The 24766-nt window shown below is 36.0% G+C and overlaps 1 protein-coding gene across 1 annotated transcript in view; it reads right to left on the minus strand.

Moving 5' to 3' along the window:
• Positions 1-749: 749 nt before the first annotated feature.
• LOC107562993 (tumor protein p53-inducible protein 11-like) overlaps positions 750-24766 on the minus strand; it is a 32636-nt gene continuing 8619 nt past the window's right edge. Inside the window, exons 3-7 of the mRNA XM_016247766.1 lie at positions 12239-12395; positions 6028-6086; positions 5766-5814; positions 5009-5099; positions 750-3111 (exon numbers count right to left, since the gene is read on the minus strand). Coding sequence (XP_016103252.1) covers positions 2978-3111; positions 5009-5099; positions 5766-5814; positions 6028-6086; positions 12239-12364 — 459 coding nt within the window. The 5' untranslated portion in view covers positions 12365-12395 and the 3' untranslated portion in view covers positions 750-2977. The remainder of the gene's footprint in view (positions 3112-5008; positions 5100-5765; positions 5815-6027; positions 6087-12238; positions 12396-24766) is intronic.

Raw genomic sequence — 24766 nt, forward strand, 5'->3', positions numbered from 1 at the left:
ACATGCTACAACATATAAAATCTTCATATACATATTATTAACATATTATATATTATTATGGGGATTTTACACATTATAAACTTATATTTTCATTTACCCAGAGGATGTATGAGAAAACTATATAGGCTATTGCCTAGTATGTAATTTTGGCAATATATTCATGTTAATATGATATAGGGCAATATATCTTACAGATCCCTATGTGCTTCAACCTTTCCTGTCCAATGAACAAACCTTTTGTCAATGAGAAAGTGAAAGCAGCATTTGCTCTGAGAAATAGCATCTGCTAAAATGCTGTGGGTACAAATTTGTTGCATGTAAAGATAACAGCATGTGCATAAAACAAAAGTGCAAGTCCTAACAAGGGGAAGCCCACAGTTATTGGAGCCAAAAACAAGCAGTGCAAGCTGTGCCAGTACATACCTAACAAACCTGCGCCTCACTCCAAGTCATCTGAATATTAAAAGAGAAAGCACCATTCACTTTGAGAGTTGATCGATTTTTTTTTCTTCAATAGAATTATATAGCCAAACGGATATATACAGTAATACAACACGTTCTGTGATAGTTCAGTGGTCTCAGGGAATATGTTTGTGAAAATACATGTTAGACCTCATCTGATTTTAAAACTTTCAAACTGCTTTTGGGCACAGCTCACAACACCTTTAGCTACAGATCAGAATCAGAGCTCCTGTGGGTAGAAATCAGTCAATGATTCAAGAATACCTTTTCCATTTGAAAAACTTTATAGATTTATTAAGCACATTCACTGTTTCTCTACAAAAAGTAGATACATACCTGTGGTACATGAGCGTTTGAACAAACATTCTAAAAACTAACATTGCTATCATCCATCTCAAAAACAAATAGAAACAAAGTTGCAACTTTACAGATGTTTAAGAAGGGTTACACATTCCTGAATCATTCAAATATTTGCAAAGCAAAAAGATACTGAGTCTAGTGTACATATAATCATAAACTGTGCTTTGACTTCACAATTAAATCATGGTCCATTGATTTGCTAATAAACTATTACTAAACTCAAGAGAGATGTACAGTATAAATAAACAAACAGCAGTTTGGTTTTGAAGTACAGCAGTTAATATAGAATTATGAAATGGGTTCATCACACCTTCTCTGTCTGAAATACTGTCTAACTTGCCCATTCCAAAGCACATATTCATATGTTCCTCTGATTTCCCTTTGGAATAAAGCCATGTGTGTTTCACTGGAAGCAGTATCTGAGATCTCTGGAAGGGCAGCGTGACAGTCCACATCTCAAATGACAGTTCAGTGATGGAAGCATATACTGTTAGGAATAACACCTGCTAGTTATAGAATAATCATTTTATACTATTATTCACAATCAACTTTTGCTAATGCTGTGCCAGATGTTGGTAGTATGATAAAAGAAATGCAACATTCGCTTATGGCTACAACATAGTGACAATAAAAGGTGAATAAACATGCTAACACTTTGTGGAAGTTGAACGGAAGTATTATTCACTGATTATATCGTTTACTGATATAATCTGACATTTTAGATTTATAAAAGTGCTACATTTTAGCGCTACTGTCGATCTGCAGTGTTGAATTCGTGCAACGATCACTAAAGGCATAAAGAATATCGTACTACATACACTTCTAAAATGTACAATTCTTGTGCATAATGGTAGTTGTTAAAAGAATAGTTCACCCAAAACAGAAAATTCTCTGAAGTTCACTGTCAATGACGAGACACAAAGAAAACATCATATGAATTCAGTTGTATTAACTACTTTTATGATACTCCTTTTTTTGTTCCACAGAAGTTTTGAAAACAAAAATAAAAATCAATGTTGTTGCACTTGCACTTTTGGGTAAACTGTCCCTTTAATACATACAGATAAATTTGCAAGAGTAAAACCATTATTAACATGCGGCTTGAGTATCATGAAAACATGGAGATCAGAACATGGAAAAATCCTCAAAAGATTTTTCAACTGACTTATTTTCTGTAATCTTTTAATCCGTCATAAAGGGGAGTTGTACCAAGTTTGTAATTACACCATTTACTTTAGTAACTGTTGTGCAAATGTCCATTAGGTATGTAAAGCATTAAAAATTGACATCTGAATTGGTAGGTGTAGAATTTCTTAGTTTGAAGCGACACAGAGCTGCATTTGACAGTAATACATTTCCAACTACAAAGTTAATAAGGTACTTTCTGAAATACACACGTAAATACCATTTAATACTACATCCATTATTCTCACCATATCACAAAATGTACTGTTGGGAACCTAAAGGCTCAAAAGGAATGTATTTGTTTATCACTTTGGAATTTTAACTGCAATTTACCTGATTTACAGAGGTAATAATATGAATGAAATAAATCTATTAGAAATGTTAGTAACTACAAGTAAATGTAACAACTGTATTTCTGTAATATCAGATTCAAATTTGTATTTATTAATTTTGTATGTATGCTATTTCTTGTTTTACCTTTTGTCCTGTATTATTTGTTGTATGTTGTGTCATGCTATGCCTATTTTGCCTGATGAATAAACCAGCACCATTATAAAACTACATTCTTGCCATAGAATGACACACCAGTAGGAAGTTCACTAAACTCTTACTTAATATGACATGAATTGCAGGCATCTTTGCAAACTAATCGGACACATTTGTGATTCTCTGACATTCATAAATGAGCCATAAATTTACCCTCCATACAATAAATTCTCAGAAAATGCTTTTACAAAAAAGTGAGCTGTCAAATAATTATACCCACTGTAGTGAACTTAATGTAACAAAAACAATATTAATGATCTGTGGCCCTCTGAATCTAATGAGAGTAAATACCCAGTTATTGTACTTACATAAAATGGAAATTGCCCCCAAAAAAGGTTGATTTTCAGTCAAGGGTAAATTAATTTGGTCCAGGCAGAGGTGCTACTGTATCCAATCTACTCATCTAACAAATAGCTGGCCTCCCTCAGATCTTTTTGGAGCGCCGGCCAAGGTGGTGATAGTAACTCAAGGTGACGAAGAGGAAGAAGGTTTCACTAAGAAGAAGAACGATTGCACCGTTGGACAGTGTGCCCATCTCCAAGAGGGTGATGGACGTCACTGTGGGAGAGAAGAAAAAAAAAAGTATAAAGACTAATTTGTAAAGTCAAACTAAGTAGTAGTCTGAAGCATATATAGACATTTAGCTAAAGACAGCATAGCTACAAGACAGCATAGCCATGCAGCATAGCTACAACACTCAATTTACAAACCTACTTAAAGGCACAATACAGTATGTAAGATTTTTTTATTAAAATATCCAAAAACCACTAGAACAGTGTTGTATATTTTGCTGACTTGTGTACTTGATAGTGATAGTGACGTGTGGCCAAGTATGGTTACCCATACTTAGAATTAGTGCTCTGCATTTATCCCATCCAAAGTGCACACACACAGCAGTGAACACACACACCGTGAACACACACCCAGAGCAGTGGGCAGCCGGACTGGACTTATGAATAAAAATATAACAAAACATAAAACATACATAATATTAAAATAAAAAATAATATAATATTATGTTACCAACAACTAAGTAAATAAGTAATAAAATGTAAAAAATACAATAAAATATGAATCTGCATGTACCATATATTTCAGAAATTTTAAAACTAGGCTTTTATTATGTGACAGTCGTAAATACAGTAAGTGTAATCACTTTCTTCAATATTTATTTTAGAAGTTTAGTGTTTTAATTTGATATCTAATCCTTTGAAGCTTGTGCTTGGATTGGATTTTAAAGAGAGCTTGTTACCATAAGAGGGCAGTACAGCCTTAAGAACAATAAGTATTCTAGACATTCTCAGGACTCAACAATAAGGAAGGCCCAATGGCAAGTGCAAGAGAGTTTCAGGACAGATTTCATCAGGTTTTATTGACTTGTCATGGTCTTGGAAGCATCCTGAGAACGTGTTACAACTGTAATGCTTTGCACTGTTTTCCAGCAAGAGATTATAAACTTATAGTTATTATGCGCAGCAAAGCTTCCAGGGCTCTGCTGCAGAATCATACTCATGAGTACTCGGACAGATAATGTATGTAATCACATTAGCATAATATTCTATATCCCCCCACTGGTTAAGGCTGGAATCTAAACAAATTGGGGAGGGAAAACTTCTTTATGCTGAATTAGAGGCTGCGTTACGCTATTATGGAGAAAAGACAAATAGGCTGCTGTTCATAATGAAATAAGGGCATAGGGAGGGAAGGGATTTTATTTCCACAAAACAGTCTCTTTCACATACCCATAAGCCACCCCTGCAATCTTTTATAATACAAGACCTCCTACGGCTGACTGTAAGCTCAAGCACGGGGTGAGCCTTGCATGTGCTGTTATTGTGAAGCATCCTGGGACCAGCAGGGGGTCATTACTAGCCCCAATACAGTAGCACTGCCCAGCACTCTGAAAGCCCTATTTGGCCCTATGTGGCTAAATGGAATTGTATGGACTCATCCATTTTTAAAACAGAGGCATAAAATATTCATACCACTTGAAATCATACACTAATCTGGCAGTGAAAAGCTCATCTAGTCATGAATATTTCCTGTGAGTGGGAGACAGACCTGCACAAATGTGTTTACATTATGCATTTGCTATGCATAAATTGAGACGGAGTGAAAAAAGCTAAAGTGTATAGACGTGCATGTATATGCAACATGGCCAATGGTATGTGCAGAAATGCACATTTAAACATCCCTTTCCAAAATGATGGGGGTTAACATTGGTGGCCCGGATTACAAAGTGTCCTAACCGGGCCAATACATGCATTTTATTTCAACGATATCGTCAATGCTTTTACAAATCCCATAGTGAAATTCACTATATGTAAAGGGTTCCTTCATTTTTGTGGCAATGTAGTGTATGTGTAAGTCAGAACAGGCCACTTTGTTGTCATTATCATCTATTATAGTGTTACACTTTCTTCCTCCAAACCTAATCCCATAAAGCTGAACATACATAGAAGAGCTCCTCCGTAGAGTCTGATGGAGATCCTCGAGGTGGTGATCTCAAATATTATCTCGTAGAGCTGGCTGGGAAAAGCCAAGGCCTATAACAAAGAGAAGAAGGTCACATAATGAATGTAATGTTAAAGAAATTCTAGGGAGATGTGGCAAATCTGCAAAAAAAATTAATCCTTTAAGATGACAGAAAAACAAGAAATGTAAAATGTTTTGAAAGACATTTCTTATGCTCAACAAGGCTGCATTTATTTGATCAAAAATACAATAAAAACTGTAATAATGTGAAACATTATTACAATTTAAAATAACCATTTTTATTTTAATATATAGTATTTCAAATTTATAAATCGTATAAAAAGCTGAATTTTTAGCAGCCATTACTCCAGTCTTCAGTGTCACATGATCCTTCAGAAATCATTCTATTATGTTGGTTTGGTGCTCAAGTAAAATTCCTTATTATCAGTGTTGAAAACAGTGCTGGTTAAAATTTTTGTGGAAACGGTTAATTTTTTTTAGGATTCTTTGAAGAATAGACAGTAATTATTATTTCAAACAGATTTAACATTATAGTTGGCTTTACTGTCACTTTTTTTTATCAAATTAATGCATCCTTGCTGAATAAAAGTATTAATTTATTTAAAAAACGACCCCCAAGCTTTTAAACAGTATAGTGTAAATGATTAAACAAAACACAATGAGCATTATTTCAGTTTGGAGCATGAGCTGTTATACATTTTGTGTGAACTGCTCACCATTAAGGATGTGGATGTGAACAGCACTGCAGAGATGAGGAGCCAGAGCCTGCAATGAGACAAGGAAAGACACAACACATCTAACCAGCTGGCCTCTAATAAGACACAAATGAGCCACAATCAAAACCCTCAAGGATTGGCCAAAAAAAAAAAAAAAAACTGCACAGAACACTGGAACAATTAAATTAGTAGGGTGTCTGATGTCACATGCAAAGACAGAGACAAGCCAAGTTGGTAGTCTGATATGAAGAGAATGTCTTACCGGAGACCAATGGGCTCACGCACAGCAAACTTCATCTCATTACCCAACATCTGACTGATCTGCAAAATGAGAGAAATGTCAATATTAGCATGTAACACCATAACACATATGTAAGAAACATCAATGACTTTGATAAACATTACAATCTTTCTATAAACAGACCAAGCTGGCACGAAAAATAGAGGCCCATGGTAGGAAAATGTCAAATTGAGGAAAACAGGTCTGACTCACAAAAGTAGGATTATCAGATTTGCTGACAGCACAAGCCTGCTGACACTGAATGGACCATGCAGAAGGACACGGTTTTATTTTGTGAAATTGGAAACTTTGGTGTAGAATCTGAAGGGACTGATAGGAAAGTTTGAGTTTTGCTTTAATTTAATAGGTCTATTTTGACAGCAGGCTGGGTGATTTCACAATGATGGCTTTGTGTTCATAATCCAGGCTGCGGGCCACAGGGGAGCACAGCTCCTTCACACAAAATCAGGCAGACACAGATAAGAATGTTGACGGTGGTACAATATAATGCTTTCTTTGGGTAGCCTAACTTTCGTGATTCCATAAGTGACATGGAATATTGCAAGAAAATGCTCTGTTTAAAAGAGCATATGAGTAAGCAATTTTTTCATAAGGAGTCTAATGCTCACCAAGGCTGCATTTATTTGATACGTCTGCTTTTTACGTCTGGTGTTTGTAAGTGACGTCACCTCCCAATACAAACACACCCCATAGTATAGTCCTGCCCCTGACGATGATTGGCAGCTTTCCATGTAGACATCGGAAATTCAAATGCAAAAGGAATTGCGATTCCATTTGAGTTTTGGCAGGTTACATGCGCGACACAGCAAGAGTGAAAAAGCAGACTGGTAATTAATATTGCCATTTAAATATGACAGGCTTGTAACTCCTAAGACAAGGGTAATACAGTTGCAAATGGACTTTGCCTTTTTATTTGAAATTTGGCAGTCACTGTGCATTCACAAAAGCGAAAATGCAAACGGTAATGCAGGATTTGCAATTGCATTTGGATTATATGTCACAATTTATGCGTCCACATATTGAAAACACAATTGAAAATACAATTTGCTATTCTATTTGAAAATTGTCCGGAATATCGTTCCATACAAAGGTCTTATGGGTTTGGAACGACATGAGGCTGGGTAATTAATGGCAGAATTTTCATTTTTGGGTGAACTACCCCTTTAGAAACATTAACTGACCAATCCTACCCTGCCATCTATTGCCATCTGCCATGCATTTTAACAAACTTGCTCTTGTCTAGTGTTCTTTAAACCAAATAACAAAACCTGAAAACATACTGAAAACCTTCTAATTTTATATTTAAATTCATGGTTGTTCTAGATGTTCTTGAATAATCCCAGAGATAATTCACTCAACCCATTCTTTTCTTTGTCTGCATAACAACTCTTAACAAGAAAGCAAGTCAGACCCAGCATCAGTTGCAGAGACGGGTCAAAAGTGCTTAAGGAAATCAGTAGGAAACTATACAGTAGCAATGTACATTTTACATATTTTTGAAATGCATAATTAGACATCATCTTTACTTCGATGTGCTCTATAAGAAATTATCACAATGATGTTACTTCGCTCCTTTCCATTTCTAGCTCAAAATAATGTATGTGGCTTCCAGGGCTTAAAAAAAAATCAACAAGCCCTAATGGCCATTAAACATGCAGGCTATCTCTTTCTTCTCCCACCCTAAAAGAGAGGGCTCTATCCATCTCCCTACTCCACCACGCTCCACTAAAAGCCTCCGCAGCATGGGTAAATTAGTGTTGATGAAAACCCGATCCGTTTCTGATGGGAAGCTGTGGTGCTGAAATCCTGGCTAAAGGCCATTTTATAAGGGAAGCAAGAAAGTGATGGAAGGTTAGCGGAAGATAATTTTGTAAAGTGATTGCTGTGGCCTTCAAAACACGGTCCTGATGTGAACTTCATATAATAGTTGCACTTTCTTTAAACCTAATACATTTTCTTTGTTGTGGTAGGCCCCTATAAGAAAAAAATGAGTGTTTCCGTGCACCCTATAGTACGAAGTGTGTTTGTATGGGGGCGTGTGTTTTAGCCTCTCAGGAGCACAGAAATAGTAATGGCTTACAGTAAAACTGATGTCACAGACAAGCTGACATCAGCCGTTTCTGTTTAGTAAATATTTAGTTCTACGGGTTTAGCTTATTGTAATATCTAGACTTGGAACATTCATTCAACTGATATTGCCAAAGCAATTTGTTGAGACTTGATGAACAAATGCTGCTGTATTTACCCAGTAAACAGCAGTAGCTAATACCATAGTGCACCATTGATTATTCTCAGGAGAAAAGTGATTTCAGAGATAAAGTGTTCAGAAAGCATGTCGCACTGAGGAACAAGAGCATGTCATGTGCTATGGAGACCATCACTCAATCGACACCTCGCTCTGGTTGTTTCTGGGGGGGTTAACACATCTCGACAACTGCTGGGAACAGAGAGAACTCTGTTTTCTCATAAGACCTGTAATGGCGGAAGCTACACAGTACGTTCGTCTGACAGCAGTATCGCAGCAACTGGGCTGATAGCTTGTTTTAGTGACAAGCTAATGTGGAAATTAAACAGAGTGCTTCAAACACATCATGGTGCACATTATCATGTTAATTGCTGGACAGAAAAATCGATATTGTAAAAGCACAAGTCCTTCAAGTAATGGATAAAATCATTTTCTACCACAGAAAAATGTTGTACCCAAAAAGCATGATCTATTTTAAATGGTGAAATGGTTCAATTATTAAAGGAATAGTTCACCCAAAAATGAACATTTGCTGAAAATGTACTCACCCTGAGGCCATTCAAGATGAGTTTGTTCTCTCATCTGAACAGATTTGGAGAAATTCAGCATTACATCACTTGCTCACCAGTGGATCCTCTGCAGTGAACGGGTGCCGTCAGAATGAGAATTCAAACAGCTGATAAAAACATCACAATAATCCACAAGTAATCCTCATGACTCCAGTCCATCAATTAACGTCTTGTGAAGTGAAAAGCTGCATGTTTGTAATAAACAAATTCATCATTAAGATGCTTTTAATTTCAAATGAGTCCTCTGTAATAATTTAATTTCAAATGAGTACTCCATAATATTGCTTCCTCAAGTGAAAACCTTGTCTCGTCTGAATCAGAAGAACAATATGCACAGACAAAGCACAGTTTAGAAGCCAAAACAGTTGTAAACAAATATGGTGGTGGATTTTGATGTGACAGGACAATGATTTTTCACTGGAGGAAGTGTTATTATGAATTATGGACTGGTATTTTGGCCAGAAGCAACAGTTTAAAGTTAAAAAATCTTGATGGATTTGTTCCTTATAAACACAGCTTTTCAAGTCACAAGACGTTAAGTGGATTACATGTAGATGTTTTTATCGGCTGTTTGAACTCCCATTGTGGCGGTACCCATTCACTGCAGAGGATCCATTGGTGAGAAAGTGATGTAATGATGAATTTCTTTAAAGTCTGTTCAGACGAAGAAACTATTCCTTTATTATGAACTATTCTTTTATGATGAAGTATTCCTTTATTATAGAATCCCTTAAAAGCTCATGGAGAGTTGCATTTATGCATACACCTCCAGCCATTATGGTGTTGTCTGAGCCATCTCTGCTGAAACAGAGGGTGATGGGCGACTGCCCCTTAATGGATGTTGTCTTTGATCTTTCTCTGTGACCCTATCCAGAGCTTGATGCACAATGCAGGGGCGGAAAGGGGTGACCATGTCTGAGTGGTGCCCATGTTTCATGTGGTCTACCTCAAAGCTCCAGGAGTTTTAATAGCACTGAGCATGAGGTGGGCAGTCGTGCCAATAAGCTCTCATTGTGGGTTATTCATGGTGGTGTAACGTGACTGCACGCTGGCTTCAGGATGAGGGTGAGGGGCCAATTAGTGTATAATAATAATAATAATAATAATTAATAATAATAATAATAATATATATTTTTATATATTATACATTTTAAATAACAATACAAAAAAGATATTAAATATTTAGTTAATATATTGAACAGGATATTTTTAATAATGCACCAAAAAATCTTTATAATATAGTTATCATTATTAAATAAGCAAATAAAAAAAATTGGTTACTGCTGACTGAAGACATTCTATGAATGATAAAATATATTCCAAAAATAATGTCTTTTAGATTTTCATATAAACTTATTAAAATTATATACAGTATATAGGGCTGGGTAAGTTAACGCATTAATTGATTGACGCCAACAATTATTTTATCGCGCATTAACGCAGTTTTTTTATTATTATGAAAGTCCGTTGCTCACTGGCTCTGACTACACATACAGACAAACCATGGGTCACAGGAGGGGTGGGATGTTAATCAGTACTGGCTTGGGATGGGCATCGTGACGCGTCTCAACCAATGAGAGCATTTGGGGTGGGCCCAAGACTGCTGCAGCGCTCACGACTTCATAAGCGGGAAATAGGAAGTTTCCGATAGCACGTGAAGACAGCAGAGAATAAGCGCTCTCGATCAGCACAGTGGAGTGAATCGTTTTGTTAACTTTGTGGTTTATTATTTTGAGTCATTTGGGACGCGGTAACACATGGCCCTCTCACAATATATTGCTTTACAGATCTATCACTTTTGCCACTCAGATATGTTGACGCAATCATGCTGCACGTCTCAGAAGTTCCGCGCTCCGACACTACATGCGTAACGAACCGGGCTTTGGGGGTCAAACGGTTAAGATTGCCTAGTGAGAGTAAACCCTTACTCTCCCGCATCCCGCACACCTGAGTCTCTACCCGCCCGCACTCGCCCATCAAGTGTTGTCTCGTGCCGCACTCTGTTGCGCTGGGTCCCGCGATAGTGCAGGTCTCTACTCTAATCGAGGCTCTGGACTCTGAGCATAACTTGTTTTTCTATAACAAACTACAAAATATTTTCTATAAAAACGTTAACCTGGCAGTGGCAAAAAGCTTTGGTTTTATATTTAATTTGATTACATTAATGTTAGTTGTAATAAGTTGAGATTTACAAGAAAAATTTTAACTGCTACTATGTAAAAGGAATACTGCAAAGCACCTTATTTGTTTAAAGTGTTTGCAAACCAAATGTTATTGCACTTTTATTCATATAGGAGTACTTTTAAATGAAAAAAGTGCACAATACGCTACTTTTGAATTCATTATAAAATTTTGTGCATAATGTGATTAATCGTAGAACATAGTGTGATTAATCGTAGAAAATCATGTGATTAATCGTGACAAAAAATAATATGTAATCGTTGCCCAGCAATAATATATACAGTGGGTACGGAAAGTATTCAGACCCCCTTAAATTTTTCATTCGGTCTGATATCCTACACTACTAAATACTGAGCAAAGGGTCTGAATGCTTAGGGCCATGTGATATTTCAGTTTTTCTTTTTTAATAAATCTGCAAAAATGTCAACAATTCTGTGTTTTTCTGTCAATATGGGGTGCTGTGTGTACATTAATGAGGGAAAAAAATTAACTTAAATGATTTTAGCAAATGGCTGCAATATAACAAAGAGTGAAAAATTTAAGGGGGTCTGAATACTTTCCGTACCCACTGTATATATAACATTTAAATAACAATACTAAAAATATATTAAATATTTTATTAATATATTGAACAATATTTTTAATAATAATGCACAAAAAATCTTTAAAATATTGTTATCATTATTAAATAAGCAGATAAATAAATGTGCTTACTGCTGAATGAAGAAATTATATGAATGATAAAATATATTACAAAGATTTACATATAATATTATTTTTATATTTTTCCTTTTCTTGTACTATACTGTTTTTTCTTGTACTATACTGTAGGGCTGGACCAGAATATTCGATTATTCAAATATTCGTTCAGTGGGTTGGCATTCGATTTTCAATTTTGAGATTCGAATATTCTTCTTCTCTTTTTTTTCGAACACCTGGCATCCCCCGCGAAACGGTTCTCATTCACTTTATTAGCGAGAGCAGAATATGTTCAGCCCTCTCCCTCCAAAGCGTCGAATATTCGGTGTTGATTACTACCGAAGCTTCGAAGCTCAAAAAATGGAATTCAGACCAGCCCTACTATGCTGTTATACTGGGTATGAATAAAAAAATACTCTCTTTCATGAATAGCTGCTATTGAGGTAAAATATAAAGATGCAGGCAAGTGGGAAGTTACCTTTGACCTGTGCACCTCTCCGTCATCATCCTCCCCGCCGACACCCAGGACCTTGCGGGACTTGAGGCGACTCACAAGATCAGTCTGACTGTGCTTCTTCATGAGAGGTGGAGGTGTAGAAGCCATGGCAGTGGAGGAAAGCAGGCACTTCAATGAGCTGTCAGAGGGACGGAGGAAACGATAATACATCAGCAGGAGCACTTTCACAGAACTGTTTGTTCCTAGTATTCCAGTAACAGAGAAAAAATATATACACAACAAGTAATATGCAGGGTTTGTGAAATATACCAACAGCATGCCATTTTGTTTCACATCTATGACAGAGTAATCATAGCTATCAGTAAGGATTTTGTAAAGGCAAAACAAAACAAGACAGCAATAGAAAAATATATAAACATTGTAGTGTGACCTATTGAAACAAGCCCATCCTCCCACACAGACGCACACACAAAGATCCAGAGGAAACTGTGTAGGCTGAATAGGGATATACTAAAAACATTTTAAAAAGACTGCAACAAAAAAGACTGTTATATCTCCACAGATTTCCCTTACAATGCCCTTCAATCACAAAATTCTATATATTACCCATGTCTCTTGCATGTTTGTAACATACACTATTCTGTTAAAAATTTTGGGGTTGGTAAAATGTTTTTAAAAATAAATTTTTTAGTCAGCACCAATAGCCCTGTGGGCAGTGCACCGATATATAGCGCTGTTGCACTGCGGGCGTCCCGAGTTCGAATCCCAGCTTGTGGACCCTTCCCAATCTCACCTCCTCTCTCTTCCACATTGCTTCCGGTCACACACTACACTGTCCTATCTAATTAAAAGGCAAAAAAAAAGGTTTCTAATATTCAAAAAGGCTGCATTTATTTGATCATTAGATTCTGTAAACCTGTAAAATTATTTTTACAATTTAAAATGTTTAATATATTTCAGCAGCCATTACTTCACTTTTCAATGTCACATGATTCTTTAGAAATCACTATGATATGCTGATATGATGCTCAAAAACATTTTTATTCATATTAAAAACAATTTACAAAAAAATATGTTTTTGTGGAAACCATGATAAATTATTTAAGATTATATGATGAATAGAAAGTAAAAAAAACACATTTATTGTTAAAGTAAATCTTTTCTAACATTATAAAATGTCTTAACTCTCAATTCCATGGACCCTGAATAAAAGTATCAACTCTATTAAACACATTTTACGATGCTTAAATAAACTCCAAAAGCAGCATAGACAACACAAAAACATTATTATAACTTTATATTTTTGTTGTTTTTAATGTAGGTATCAATTATAGGAGAGTGCATATAACCAAACATAAAATTTGATATTCCAAAAAAATGACCATAAATATTGGGTGCATGACTCAGTCATGCATTACACTTTACAGTCAATAAGCTTTGAACAGCATGAAAGAATTTCATTTTTAGGTGGGAATAACTATGCACATTATGTCTCATCAGTAGGAAATGTTATCCTGTATATAGAACACACTTTCAAAAAAGTTCAAAGACTGCAGATTTCTGCAGCACAGACGGGTAGAGGACATGTTTCTCTGATATCTTGTGCAGACTGCTTATTGAACAACCCAAAGCCTGTCTAATCTAATTGATTAGGTTTGGTGTTAATGAATAGAGCTTGATTCATGACAGCAGCTGCCCCATGTTGATCTCAGCTCTTCAGCCCTCGATCTAATGAGGACAGAAAGCACAGACTGAGGCTGCTCAGCTTATTGTGAGAGACTAGATGCTGCTTACTGCTAAAAGATTAACTGATGTTGCCGAAGGAGAACTGCAGGGTTAAAACTCTTGTTCTATTCCATTACTCAACCCATTCCCATTAAACTGAGCAAGGCAGCTAACAAAAAAGAAAGAGGAAAAACTGCAGCCACTTGCCAAAATAGAGCACACATTTCCTTTACTGAGGCATTTAACCAACATCTGCCGGTAGCCTACTAAAGAGCTTTTTCATTAATTATTTTAATTAATATTAATGCATTTCTAAATGCTATTAACATGGTCTCTAAAGAGATATAATCCCACTGACATAATGAAAGTTAAGTAGGCTTTTGGCTTCAACCCTATGGGATTCATACTTCAACTTTAACGCTCTAGTAAAAGTAGGGATGCACCGAATGTTCGGCAACCGAAATGATTCGGCCGAAAATAGCAAAAAAAAATCTCTTTCGGTGTTCGGCCGAATAATATGTACCGAACAATGACTAACGCGATCAAATAGAGGCACTAATGCAGCAAACATGTCGGCAGTGTGAAAGCATTTAAAACTATCAGAGAAAGATGCAGAAATCATTACAAGCACAAAGCACCGACAGCGAGAGACTGTTTAGTGCTGCATTACATGTCTCCTAATGAGAAGAAGAGGTGGCTGATGCTGGTGGTTAGGCTACTGTATGATTATTGAAATCGCGAAATGGCCTTAAACGATTAGTAAATAAACTGCAGAATGACAGCGCTGCACGAGCTCGCGATGCCAGGGTTCAATGTCCAAAGCGCGAGGAAAATCTGCGCTAAAACTGTGTTACTCGTCAGTTGCTCAGTAACATGTGACAATGTGATACGTGTGACAAACATCTTCCCAAATTCGTAATGAGAATCATTTATAAATCTGCATGTTGTTGTCAACAAAAAGAAGCACTGAGATCTTCCTGCGGGTTTCTGCCAAGATAAAAGCTGAGAAAAAGCAACAACTCCATCAACATTCATAAATGTTAGTAATGTAATTTTACTGTTGTTCTGTAAAATAAAATAAAAAAGTAAGAAAATAATCATGTTAATAATAATTACATTACAACAGCTCTATTAATACATTTATTATAACATTCACAGTGTTCAAATTGGGATCTGTAATATATTCTAATGTTTTAAAAGAATTATCTTCTGCTCAGCAAGGCTGCCTTTATTTGTACAGTAAAACAAATACATGCCTGATTCAAGTCTCAAATATGGCAAAAAAATATATTATTTTACTAACTTATTAATTATAAGTTAAATTGTGCTTTGTTGGTATAATGTTCAATGTTCAGTGTTAAGTAAATATTTTTTAATTTTCGTTTTTTAATTGATTTTTTATCAATTTTACTGTTTGACAAAACAGTAAAAAGCACATTTTGGCTATTTAATTTATGCAATGGTGAAAAAAATGGCAAAATAGGCCTACATGGGGGAAAAAATGCGAAAAACCGTGTTCGGTATTCTGTATTCGGCCCAGTGTTTCATTTTGTACGGCTTCGGCCAAGATTTTTCATTTCGGTGCATCCCTAAGTAAAAGTAAAAGTCTGTTATGGGCTTTCACAAAGAATTCTCTGCAATATTCCAGGACAGTATGTTAATACAAAATGATAGAACACAGTGACAAAAAGTCATCAAACAACTCTCATAAAAATATTAATTCAATGAGATACACTTAACCATATCAATTATTCATGCCACAGTTTATGCTGGGAAGACTGCAAATGTGACTGAATCATAAGCATTTTTCAGTGTAGCCCTATAGCAAAGCTGGGTTGGTGCAATAACAGCCAACAATAAACAACAACAATCAAGTAAATCTTTGACCTTTTTTTCAGCATTTTTACTTCAAAATATATTTTTTACAATGCAGAAATCAATTCACCAAAAGATTGTCAGAAATCAATACTGAAATAGACACTATGCAAATCCATATACACTGCGCTAACTGTCATCAAGCATCTTAATATTTTACAAAAAAAAAAAACATGACATGACAATGAGCAATAAACTTGACATTCATCCTTTCATCAGTATCCTTTTTTGAATAGGTGCATATCACAGTCCCAGCGGCTAATGAAAACTGGTCTCACCACCTGTTCATTTCACAGCAGTTATTTTGACATTTGGACCCTTCAGCCTGAGAACCCCAAGCAGAAAATATATAAAAAACCCTCAGGCTATACAATACAACACCATTATAAATGCAAACCGTAAACTGTCTGCTCTATCCCTTTTATTCACAGTCTGCCATCCATGACAACTCATCCAATTGTTCTTCAATCTCATATCATTATCTTCACAGCAAACGTTAAGTTGCTTCAGTTGCCTAGTAACACAAATGGTATGAACTTTGTGCCTTTTATATGATCATAAAGATATTCAGGGATCATGCCTCTCTAATCATTAATCAGCTATTTGAGGTTGGCTGTTATTAATGATGTGCCCTCTATTCAAATGTTGAGCGTCTCATTTCCTCTATGTCATTGTATTTACGTTCAAAAATGGTTTTATGAAGCGCACAGAGGCCAAACATTTTAATTCTACAATGTGTTGCTTAATCATCCCAGTGTTTGCCAACACATTTAAACTGACTATTAAAAAATGATTTTACATCATCAATTCTTCGATTTATTTTGAAGGATGACAGGTATTTTTGATTTTGTTTACTTGTACAATATGGACGCACAAATCATTTGGGAAAAGAGTTAGATTTGGAAGATAATTGCTTAGAAGAGATCTGAACGAGGGAGCAATAAACACTAAAATGTACCCACAACAAACTATTTAATTATCTATTTTGCTGACAGCACCAGAATGACTGAAATGATGATGAATCAGCCTGAAGGATGAAGCTGGCTGACCTGGTAATGTGGTGCAAGAACAACAACCTCCTCCTAAAGATGAAGCAAAAACTAAATTAAACTGAAATAATATGAATGTTTTTACTGTATTTTTAACAAATAAATGCAGCATTGGTAAGAGTTTTATAACAGTAGTGTGTACTGTTCCAAAAAGCTCTGAACCAACCCACTCATAAAAATGTAGTAACTTATGCAATTCAAATGTAAGCGAAGTCCATAAAGTGGATGTGAAAGTTATTAAAATATTACTCATGTGCACTGAATTCAGCTTTTGCATTCCTTGTTTTTCCATGCTGAAGATGATGCTACAGAAATCTTGACAAAAAAAAAAGTTGATGAATTACTCTTCAATTACACATCACATATACAATACATACTATATGTACACATTTGTGGTTTCACTAAGGCAGTTACATCCACACACATTAGTTTCTAAAGAGTTGGCAGAGGCGTTTACCTCATTGTCATGCAACGGTTCATGATTAAGTCTGATTATGTCAGGGTTTGATGAAAAAAAAAAAATCACACCAGACTGTTCAAACATTCCATGACCCGATAACCAGCGATTGAACATTCTGTGCAAAACACCAACAAACGGCAACCCATATACTGATCCAACTACACCTGCTGGAAGTCTATTGAGACAGTGTGAACTAGCCTTTGCAAGTAAATGCTGATACTGCAGGGCATCACTAAATAATTCTCCATCTCAGCCCCTACCCTCCACTTCCCCCATGACCAATACAATCTGTGGCATCTTAACTTACTACCATTATCAAGAAGGCTTCTCCCGCTTCCATTACTAGCCTCTCTGGAATACTTGAGATCCCATCTGCACTATAACCTGCCTACACATACATCACTCCTGCACAGCACACCAACACTGTACTCTGCATAGTCTAGCTAAAAAAAAAATTATATTTAAATTAAATTACATCTAAATTCTGGGGTTATCACAGAGATGGAGTCAGAAAATTATTCAGTCTACTGCTCCTTTAAGGATAAATATTCAGTAAATAACATAAAATGTACATAAATGTTAAAAGACATTTAAAGGGATAGTTCACCCAAAAATGAAAATTCTGTCATTAATTACTTACCCTCATGACATTCCAAACTTGTAAGATCTTCGTTCATCTTCGGAACACAATTTAAGATTTTTTTTTTATGAAATCTGAGAGCTTTCAGCCTGCATAGACAGCAACACAACTGACACGTTCAAAGCCCAGAAACGTAAGGACATCAATAAAATAGTCTATGTGACATCAGTGGTTCAACCATAATTTTATGAAGCTATGAGAACACTTTTTGTGCACAAAGAAAACAAAAAATAATGATTTTATTCAACAATTTCTTCTATTCCATGTAAGATTTCGACGCGTGTTCACAACAGTACCATGACATATGCGTGTGCATTCCTCTGCTTGTAAAAAAGACGCAGCGCATCCAAGTTCTATGTCAGAACACCGGCTTCTGCGTCAGCAGCATCATACACATGCGCTGTCGTACTGTTGTGCACATGCGGTGGAGACTGACGCAGAAGAGAAGAATTGTTGAATTGCTGTCTATGCAGGGTCAGAAAGCTCTTGGATTTCATCAGAAATAGCTTAATTTGTGTTCCGAAGATGAACAAAGGTCTTGTAACGGCATGAGGGTGAGTAATTAAAGACAGAATTTAAATTTTTGGGTGAACTATCCCTTAAAAGAAGTGATTGCCCAAAAAATTTTATTCTGTCATAATTTACTGAGACAATTATGTCTACAGGACTTTAAAAATCTGAACGGATTTTAGAATAAGTCATCATACACTTGTCGACTGTAAATGGTCACAAAGAAAAACTACATTATACAATAAATGACTGAGGGTCACACACTACCAGATGGGCTCCAGACAAAAAAAAATCGAGTAAGGAGCCATTGGCTACTATAAGAAAAAATCTTAGGCACCAAATTGTGTTTTTAGGTGCCACAGAATAAAAAAATGTTCAATCATTTCAATCATCATTTGGCCGCTGAGTGCTCCTCCTCAATGCATCCTATAAATGTTGTCACATGTCTTTCACACATTCAGTCTGTTTTTCTTCATTATTAAAATGCAATTTTCTAGGAGGAGTTGAATCATGTAGACAACAGGTTAAGTAAAAATATTAATATGCAATAGTGCATAAATATAGCTCTTATAGTTATTTTTCTAGCTGACTGATGAGCTTATGGACACCTAATGGTTATTCTGAGGTAAATGTATATTACGTTGCAATGTTTACAAGCTTTACACGTTTTCCGCAGTTTGAAACACCGAATAAGCTTTTACATGAGACATTTCAGTAAGTGTTACTGTAGGCTCTCTTATAAAATAGCCTACTTTTTAAAGGTCACATATTTTACCCCTTTCTGGAGGTACACGGCCAGGCCAACCACAGGTAACTAGGGTCAGCCGACGTCACAGCTCTAGCTGGAGGCAGCAAAACAAAAGGGGAAAACTGGAGGCAGCCCATTCAAATCACTGCAGATTCGGCTACATTAGGAGCTTAAAATATCATCTTGTTGTGATGTTGGGTGCCAGATTCAACGTAATACAGCCTCAAATTAGAAATTTGATCGCATATCTGCTGCCACTGCCAGACAAAAAACCGACGACAGCTGTGGTTAAATGCGATAAAGCGAGCAGACTGGCGTTTGCAGCGCACACTTCTTATCAGAAAAGGTTCAATAAAGTATTGTCTTTTGTTGTTATGGGTGATTTCTTGCCATGTTTCTTGCATCTCACGACTATGTCGTGTCTGTGTGCATGTGTACAAAACAACAAACTGACGATTTATAAATAATCATTTGTAATTGTTGTGATTAATTGTGGCTGGAACAATAATGTAGCTGTAAAAATAGTTTGCTGCTGAAATTGAAATGTATATACATCATCATGACTAGATAGACACGGTGAGTTTGTCTTTACTGTACTCGTTAGATGTGATCCACCTTATAGTAACAATCCTGTCAGATCGTCCATCCTTTGAGTGAGAGTGTAACGTTACAGGTCGGCCGATCTGGTTTCGTGGTTAAAGTGAACCTTTTCGACATGTTTCTGTGTTGTCATTGCTCAGCAATGGCATGGACGCGATGTTGTCTGGAGTTTGGCAAAAGGAGAGTGGTGGGTGGTGCTCGGGGTGTTGACTGAAAGCAGTGACTGTGTAGTTCTGACGTCAACTTTTTACGGAAGTCACAACGTGAAAAATCACAGCTACTTTATGCAGGCTGTGTGCATTTTACTGTGGACTGACTGTTTTGAAACTTATATGGTAGTTACATAGCACCTAGACCTCAGTTATCATGAAAAAAAGCCAAGAAATTTCAGTTTTGACAATATGGGACCTTTAAGGTTAATTCATCTTCATTATGTACTATAGTAGTAAATAGAAAGATATAATAGGTTCACTTGCTGCTTGAACTGAGGCGCTAATGCGATCACGCCTGCCACATTAAAGAGCGCCAAAACCGTATTTATTGTTTGAATTTCGTTATGAATTTGGCATAATTTTAAAGCTGATACTTTGTTTATTAAAAAGTAACAAAGCACAAATCTTTTTTTGCGATTACTGGACGGCAAGTGCGCTTCAAATAATATGAAGTTAAAGCATTAACAGAACACAGCATATAGACTAAGATCTTGATAAGAAGAAGCCATATTAGTAATGATTATAAACAAGAATTGTTAACGATATTGACAATATTCACACAGCTGACTGACAGCTTTACCTGTTGTAGTTTGTTCAAGTTGAGCATGATATAGACACTGCTTTTAGACATAATTTTCTATCTCTCTCGCGCTACACAACTGAGCTGCGTTTAGCAGGTGTGCCGTCAGTGCTGGTGCTCGGCAGAGACGAGGACTGTTTGAAACTCTCTTTTCCACTAAAACTTTGATGCGCATCGTCTCAGTTTAATACGTGAACATAACAAAAGATGTGATCGCAAAACAATCAGGAATAAAGGCATTACATGCAAATTTTTAAGTCATAACATGTAAATATTTATAGTCGCCAGTGGTGACCTTAGCAAAAACCTCACTCGCAAATTAACATTTTTGGTCGCAAATGCGACCGTTTTAGTTGCAGTCTGGAGCCCTGACCAGACTTTCAGGCTTGTTCCAAACACAAACTCTCACAGAAACATGCAATTTGTTGCAAGAAGACACATGACAAATTAAAACAATGTGTGTTCTAAAATCAGCTCAAAATATCAAAACAGATTTAATAGCCTCTGTCTGGATTAGGGCTGTGCGATATTGAAGACAAATGCGATACCTTGTTAAAAAATGCGATATTCGATACGATATTGCTTAAAGTGTGTAAAATCAATTTAAATGATATTTTAAAATATTTAAAAATGAAAATTATATAACCAATTTGTTTCACATTCTTTCTTGGAAAAGAAAGAATCACTATAACTTCTGAAAGTGACCAGCAGTGTTTTAGCATTACATAAGTAATGTCACAAATCAGAAAATGTCATTTTAACATCAGTGTGAACATAAAATTAATAACACTAATTCTATATCATTGTAACTTTGCTTTCCATACACTTTAAGTACGTCTTCATATACCACAGCAAAAACTATAGTCTGAGAAAGATCAAACATGATTAAAGGCAAGTGAACAGAAAAGAAAAAGAAAAAAAAAGAAATACACAATCTACAAGCATAGATAAAATAAACAGTAGTATTCAGGTACAGAAATTTAATAATTAAGAGTAAAATAACACTGCATAGTGTTCACTGCATGAATTAAATTTAGATTAATCTTTGTTATTTGATTAACATTAGTTACATATTCAGCAGCACGTATTTATAGGCTGCTGTCCCTTTAAATCCGACTGCACGGATCCAGTATAATGATACACATCCGATATCTTTCTCAGCTGTTTACATTCATTTAAAACATAACTGACTGCGTTTACGAGAATGATCGTCAAGATGGGTACTATTGACATAATTCTGTGTGTATGTGTCTGTTCAAACATAAGGAAGAGATCCGAAAGACGAATCAACTCGGTGTTCACGCGCCATCTGAAACGCGTCTCTCTCGCTGTGTGCGGCAGAACGAAGATACGCTGTGTGAGATGCAGCTTGTGCGCGCGCTTCAGGTGTGAGTCAGACTGCAAGACGAGACGGCAAAGAGTTGTTTTCTTAAGTTGTTTTCTCAACTTATTGCACTTAACTCTTTTTAACGTCAAGCAATTCTCTGTTATATGCGTCAAAATAAAACGTTGACATTTTGCAACGTTTTGATTAGGGATGCACGATATATCGGCCACCATATCGGTATCAGCCAATAAATGCTCATTTTTTTCTGTTATCGGTATCGGCCTGATAAGAAAATTTGGCCGATATCTTAAAGCCGATAAATAATGCATTATTTCCTTCAGAGACACTTCAGATGCGCGCTGTTCGTTTGCAGCCTTTTGTGCAATTGTACATTGTAATATTGTGTTTATTTGATGTATATCTGATTTATCTCATATAGAATGCATTTGATTAAGTTGAAAGAGCGCTTCAGTTTACCGGTGATCATCTTTAGCTCAGCACACGCAGCCCAAACAGCAGTGCACAACATTAATAACTATGATTGGGAATGTTGTGTATATAACATTCTAATGAGAACATTATTATAATAAAACATTGTGAATTCTTTGGGTTTAGTTGCCGTGTTTCAGCGCGTTGTTATGGGAAGAGCGCATCCACAACAGGATCACACATTCTGACTATAGCATGCAATAACTGCGTCATTTGTCATTTCATATATAAGTTGTAATATTATGTTTATGTTGTATTAATATTAATCTCAGGATGCATTTCCTTGAGTTAAATAAGCTGCCAGCAAAACGCTTCAGTTTACCGTGTTCATTCAGCTCTTCAGCTTCAGCTTGAGCTGCAGCTCAATGGCTGCTATTTAAAACAGTGGTATTAATTTGTTACTTTTTCAAAATCATTGATATATTATTAATAACAACAACCACTTGTATTTTTCTCTTATTATTTTCATCAACAATATGGTTTAGTAATTAAAATCATTTAATTATTGTCCGTGCAGAGGCTATTCCGTTTTATTGATCTATGGCGCATTCATTTTGATTCTTTACACGTGTAATGATGTCCAGTGACTTGTTTGCATTATTTCTGCATTATTTTATTTATTTGTAAGACTTTTTTATGACTAAATTTGGTAATGGGAGAGTAAAAATATTTTTAAAATGTACACCGTTCAAACTAGGCTGCTTATGTTGAAGTGTTTGGGATGTGGCTTTTAATGATGAGACCTTTTTTGTAATCAGGCTCTCAAAAAGTATATAACAATTTGGATATAGATTTATCGGCCAACATATCGGTTATCGGCTTTCAAAAATAAAGAATAATCGGTTATCGGTATCGGCCAAAATTTTCATATCGGTGCATCCCTAGTTTTGATTTAAGTAGTCTATTATTAAAATTATTCAGATATCGCACGCCCTTGCGATATTTACACTTGCGATATTTCGATAATTTCGATACATCGTGCAGCCCTAGTCTGGATGGATTCATAGTCTGAAAAAATCTGTACCCATCATACACTAGTTAGTATACACAAAGTTTTCTGTGAAATCTGTCATCTTCAACTGCCCAAAACCAGCAGATTGACTCTCCAGACTTGTCCAGACTGCAAATTAGGGAAAAAATCTGGGCAAAAGTAATAGTGTATTCCATCCTTTACTTTCTTCTGTATGACACAAAAAAAAGATAAATTTTTGGGACAGGGCTCTCATAAGATTTGTGGGTTTAAAACAAACCTAAAGGAAGAGTAAACAAATGTGTTCATAGACATAATAGCATTAAGTACATTATATATAAAGTACAAAAAATCTGGACGATTACATCATTTAACATTAATAATAATAATAATTTATGCATTTAGCAGACACTTTTATCCAAAGCGACTTACAGTGCATTCAGGCTATACATTTTTACCCGTATGTGTGTTCCCTGGGAATCAAACCCACAACCTTTTGCACTGCTAAAGTAATGCTCTCCCACTGAGCCACAGGAACATTATTATACATATTTACATTATTATATGTCTTTACACTGTACATTTGGCTATAATTAACCTCAACTGGCTTACAATAACTAATTTCTCAATAACTCGATTAATTAAAATAGATTTTACATGCATGCACCCAGACATGACAAAACATGTAGCTTTTTGGCCTGTTGCTCGGTAACCTTTTTGTGACAGAGCCCTCTTGACCCTAAACAAACAGTTTGGCAGTAATCTAGTCATGAACTGCGTCCTGCTGCTTAAGAAAACATTGAATCTATGCTAGGTAGAAGAGGTTTGCGAAAATAGCAGGCTTTGAATATGGAGAACCCTTCACAACACAAACATTTCAAAGTCTGTACAGAAGAGATGAACTTCCTGATCTCATGTCTACACATCAGTCAAGCTTTCGCATGACAACACACTCTCATACTCAGCAGATAAAAAAGGTCAGTGCAGATCTGGGTGGGATATACAGTCATGCATATTGCATGAATTGGGATCTGACAGATTAAACATTTCACCCCAAGCACAAATTTGGAGTGCAAAGGTTCCTTAAAAACAAGGCATCCATTGCTCACAGAAACAAAACAATGAGATGGAGGTAACTCTGTGTTGAATATCTAATCTATGTGTTAGTCAGTGCTTCACTTCACTGTGCCATGTTAAGTAGGTTCCATTTCAGTTGTCAGGGAAAGCAGTTTTTCCCCATTATTACAACGCAATGCCTTTAGCTAAGAGTCATTAGCTGCAAGCAGAACCAACACCTTTTGAGAGAATCTGAGAGCCCCTCTAAGTCAGATGCTTTAGGCCAGTGTTCGAACTATACCGCGGGG

The sequence above is a fragment of the Sinocyclocheilus grahami genome, unplaced genomic scaffold, assembly GCF_001515645.1.
Source record: "Sinocyclocheilus grahami isolate Dianchi unplaced genomic scaffold, SAMN03320097.WGS_v1.1 scaffold24.1, whole genome shotgun sequence".
Classification (NCBI taxonomy): domain Eukaryota; kingdom Metazoa; phylum Chordata; class Actinopteri; order Cypriniformes; family Cyprinidae; genus Sinocyclocheilus; species Sinocyclocheilus grahami.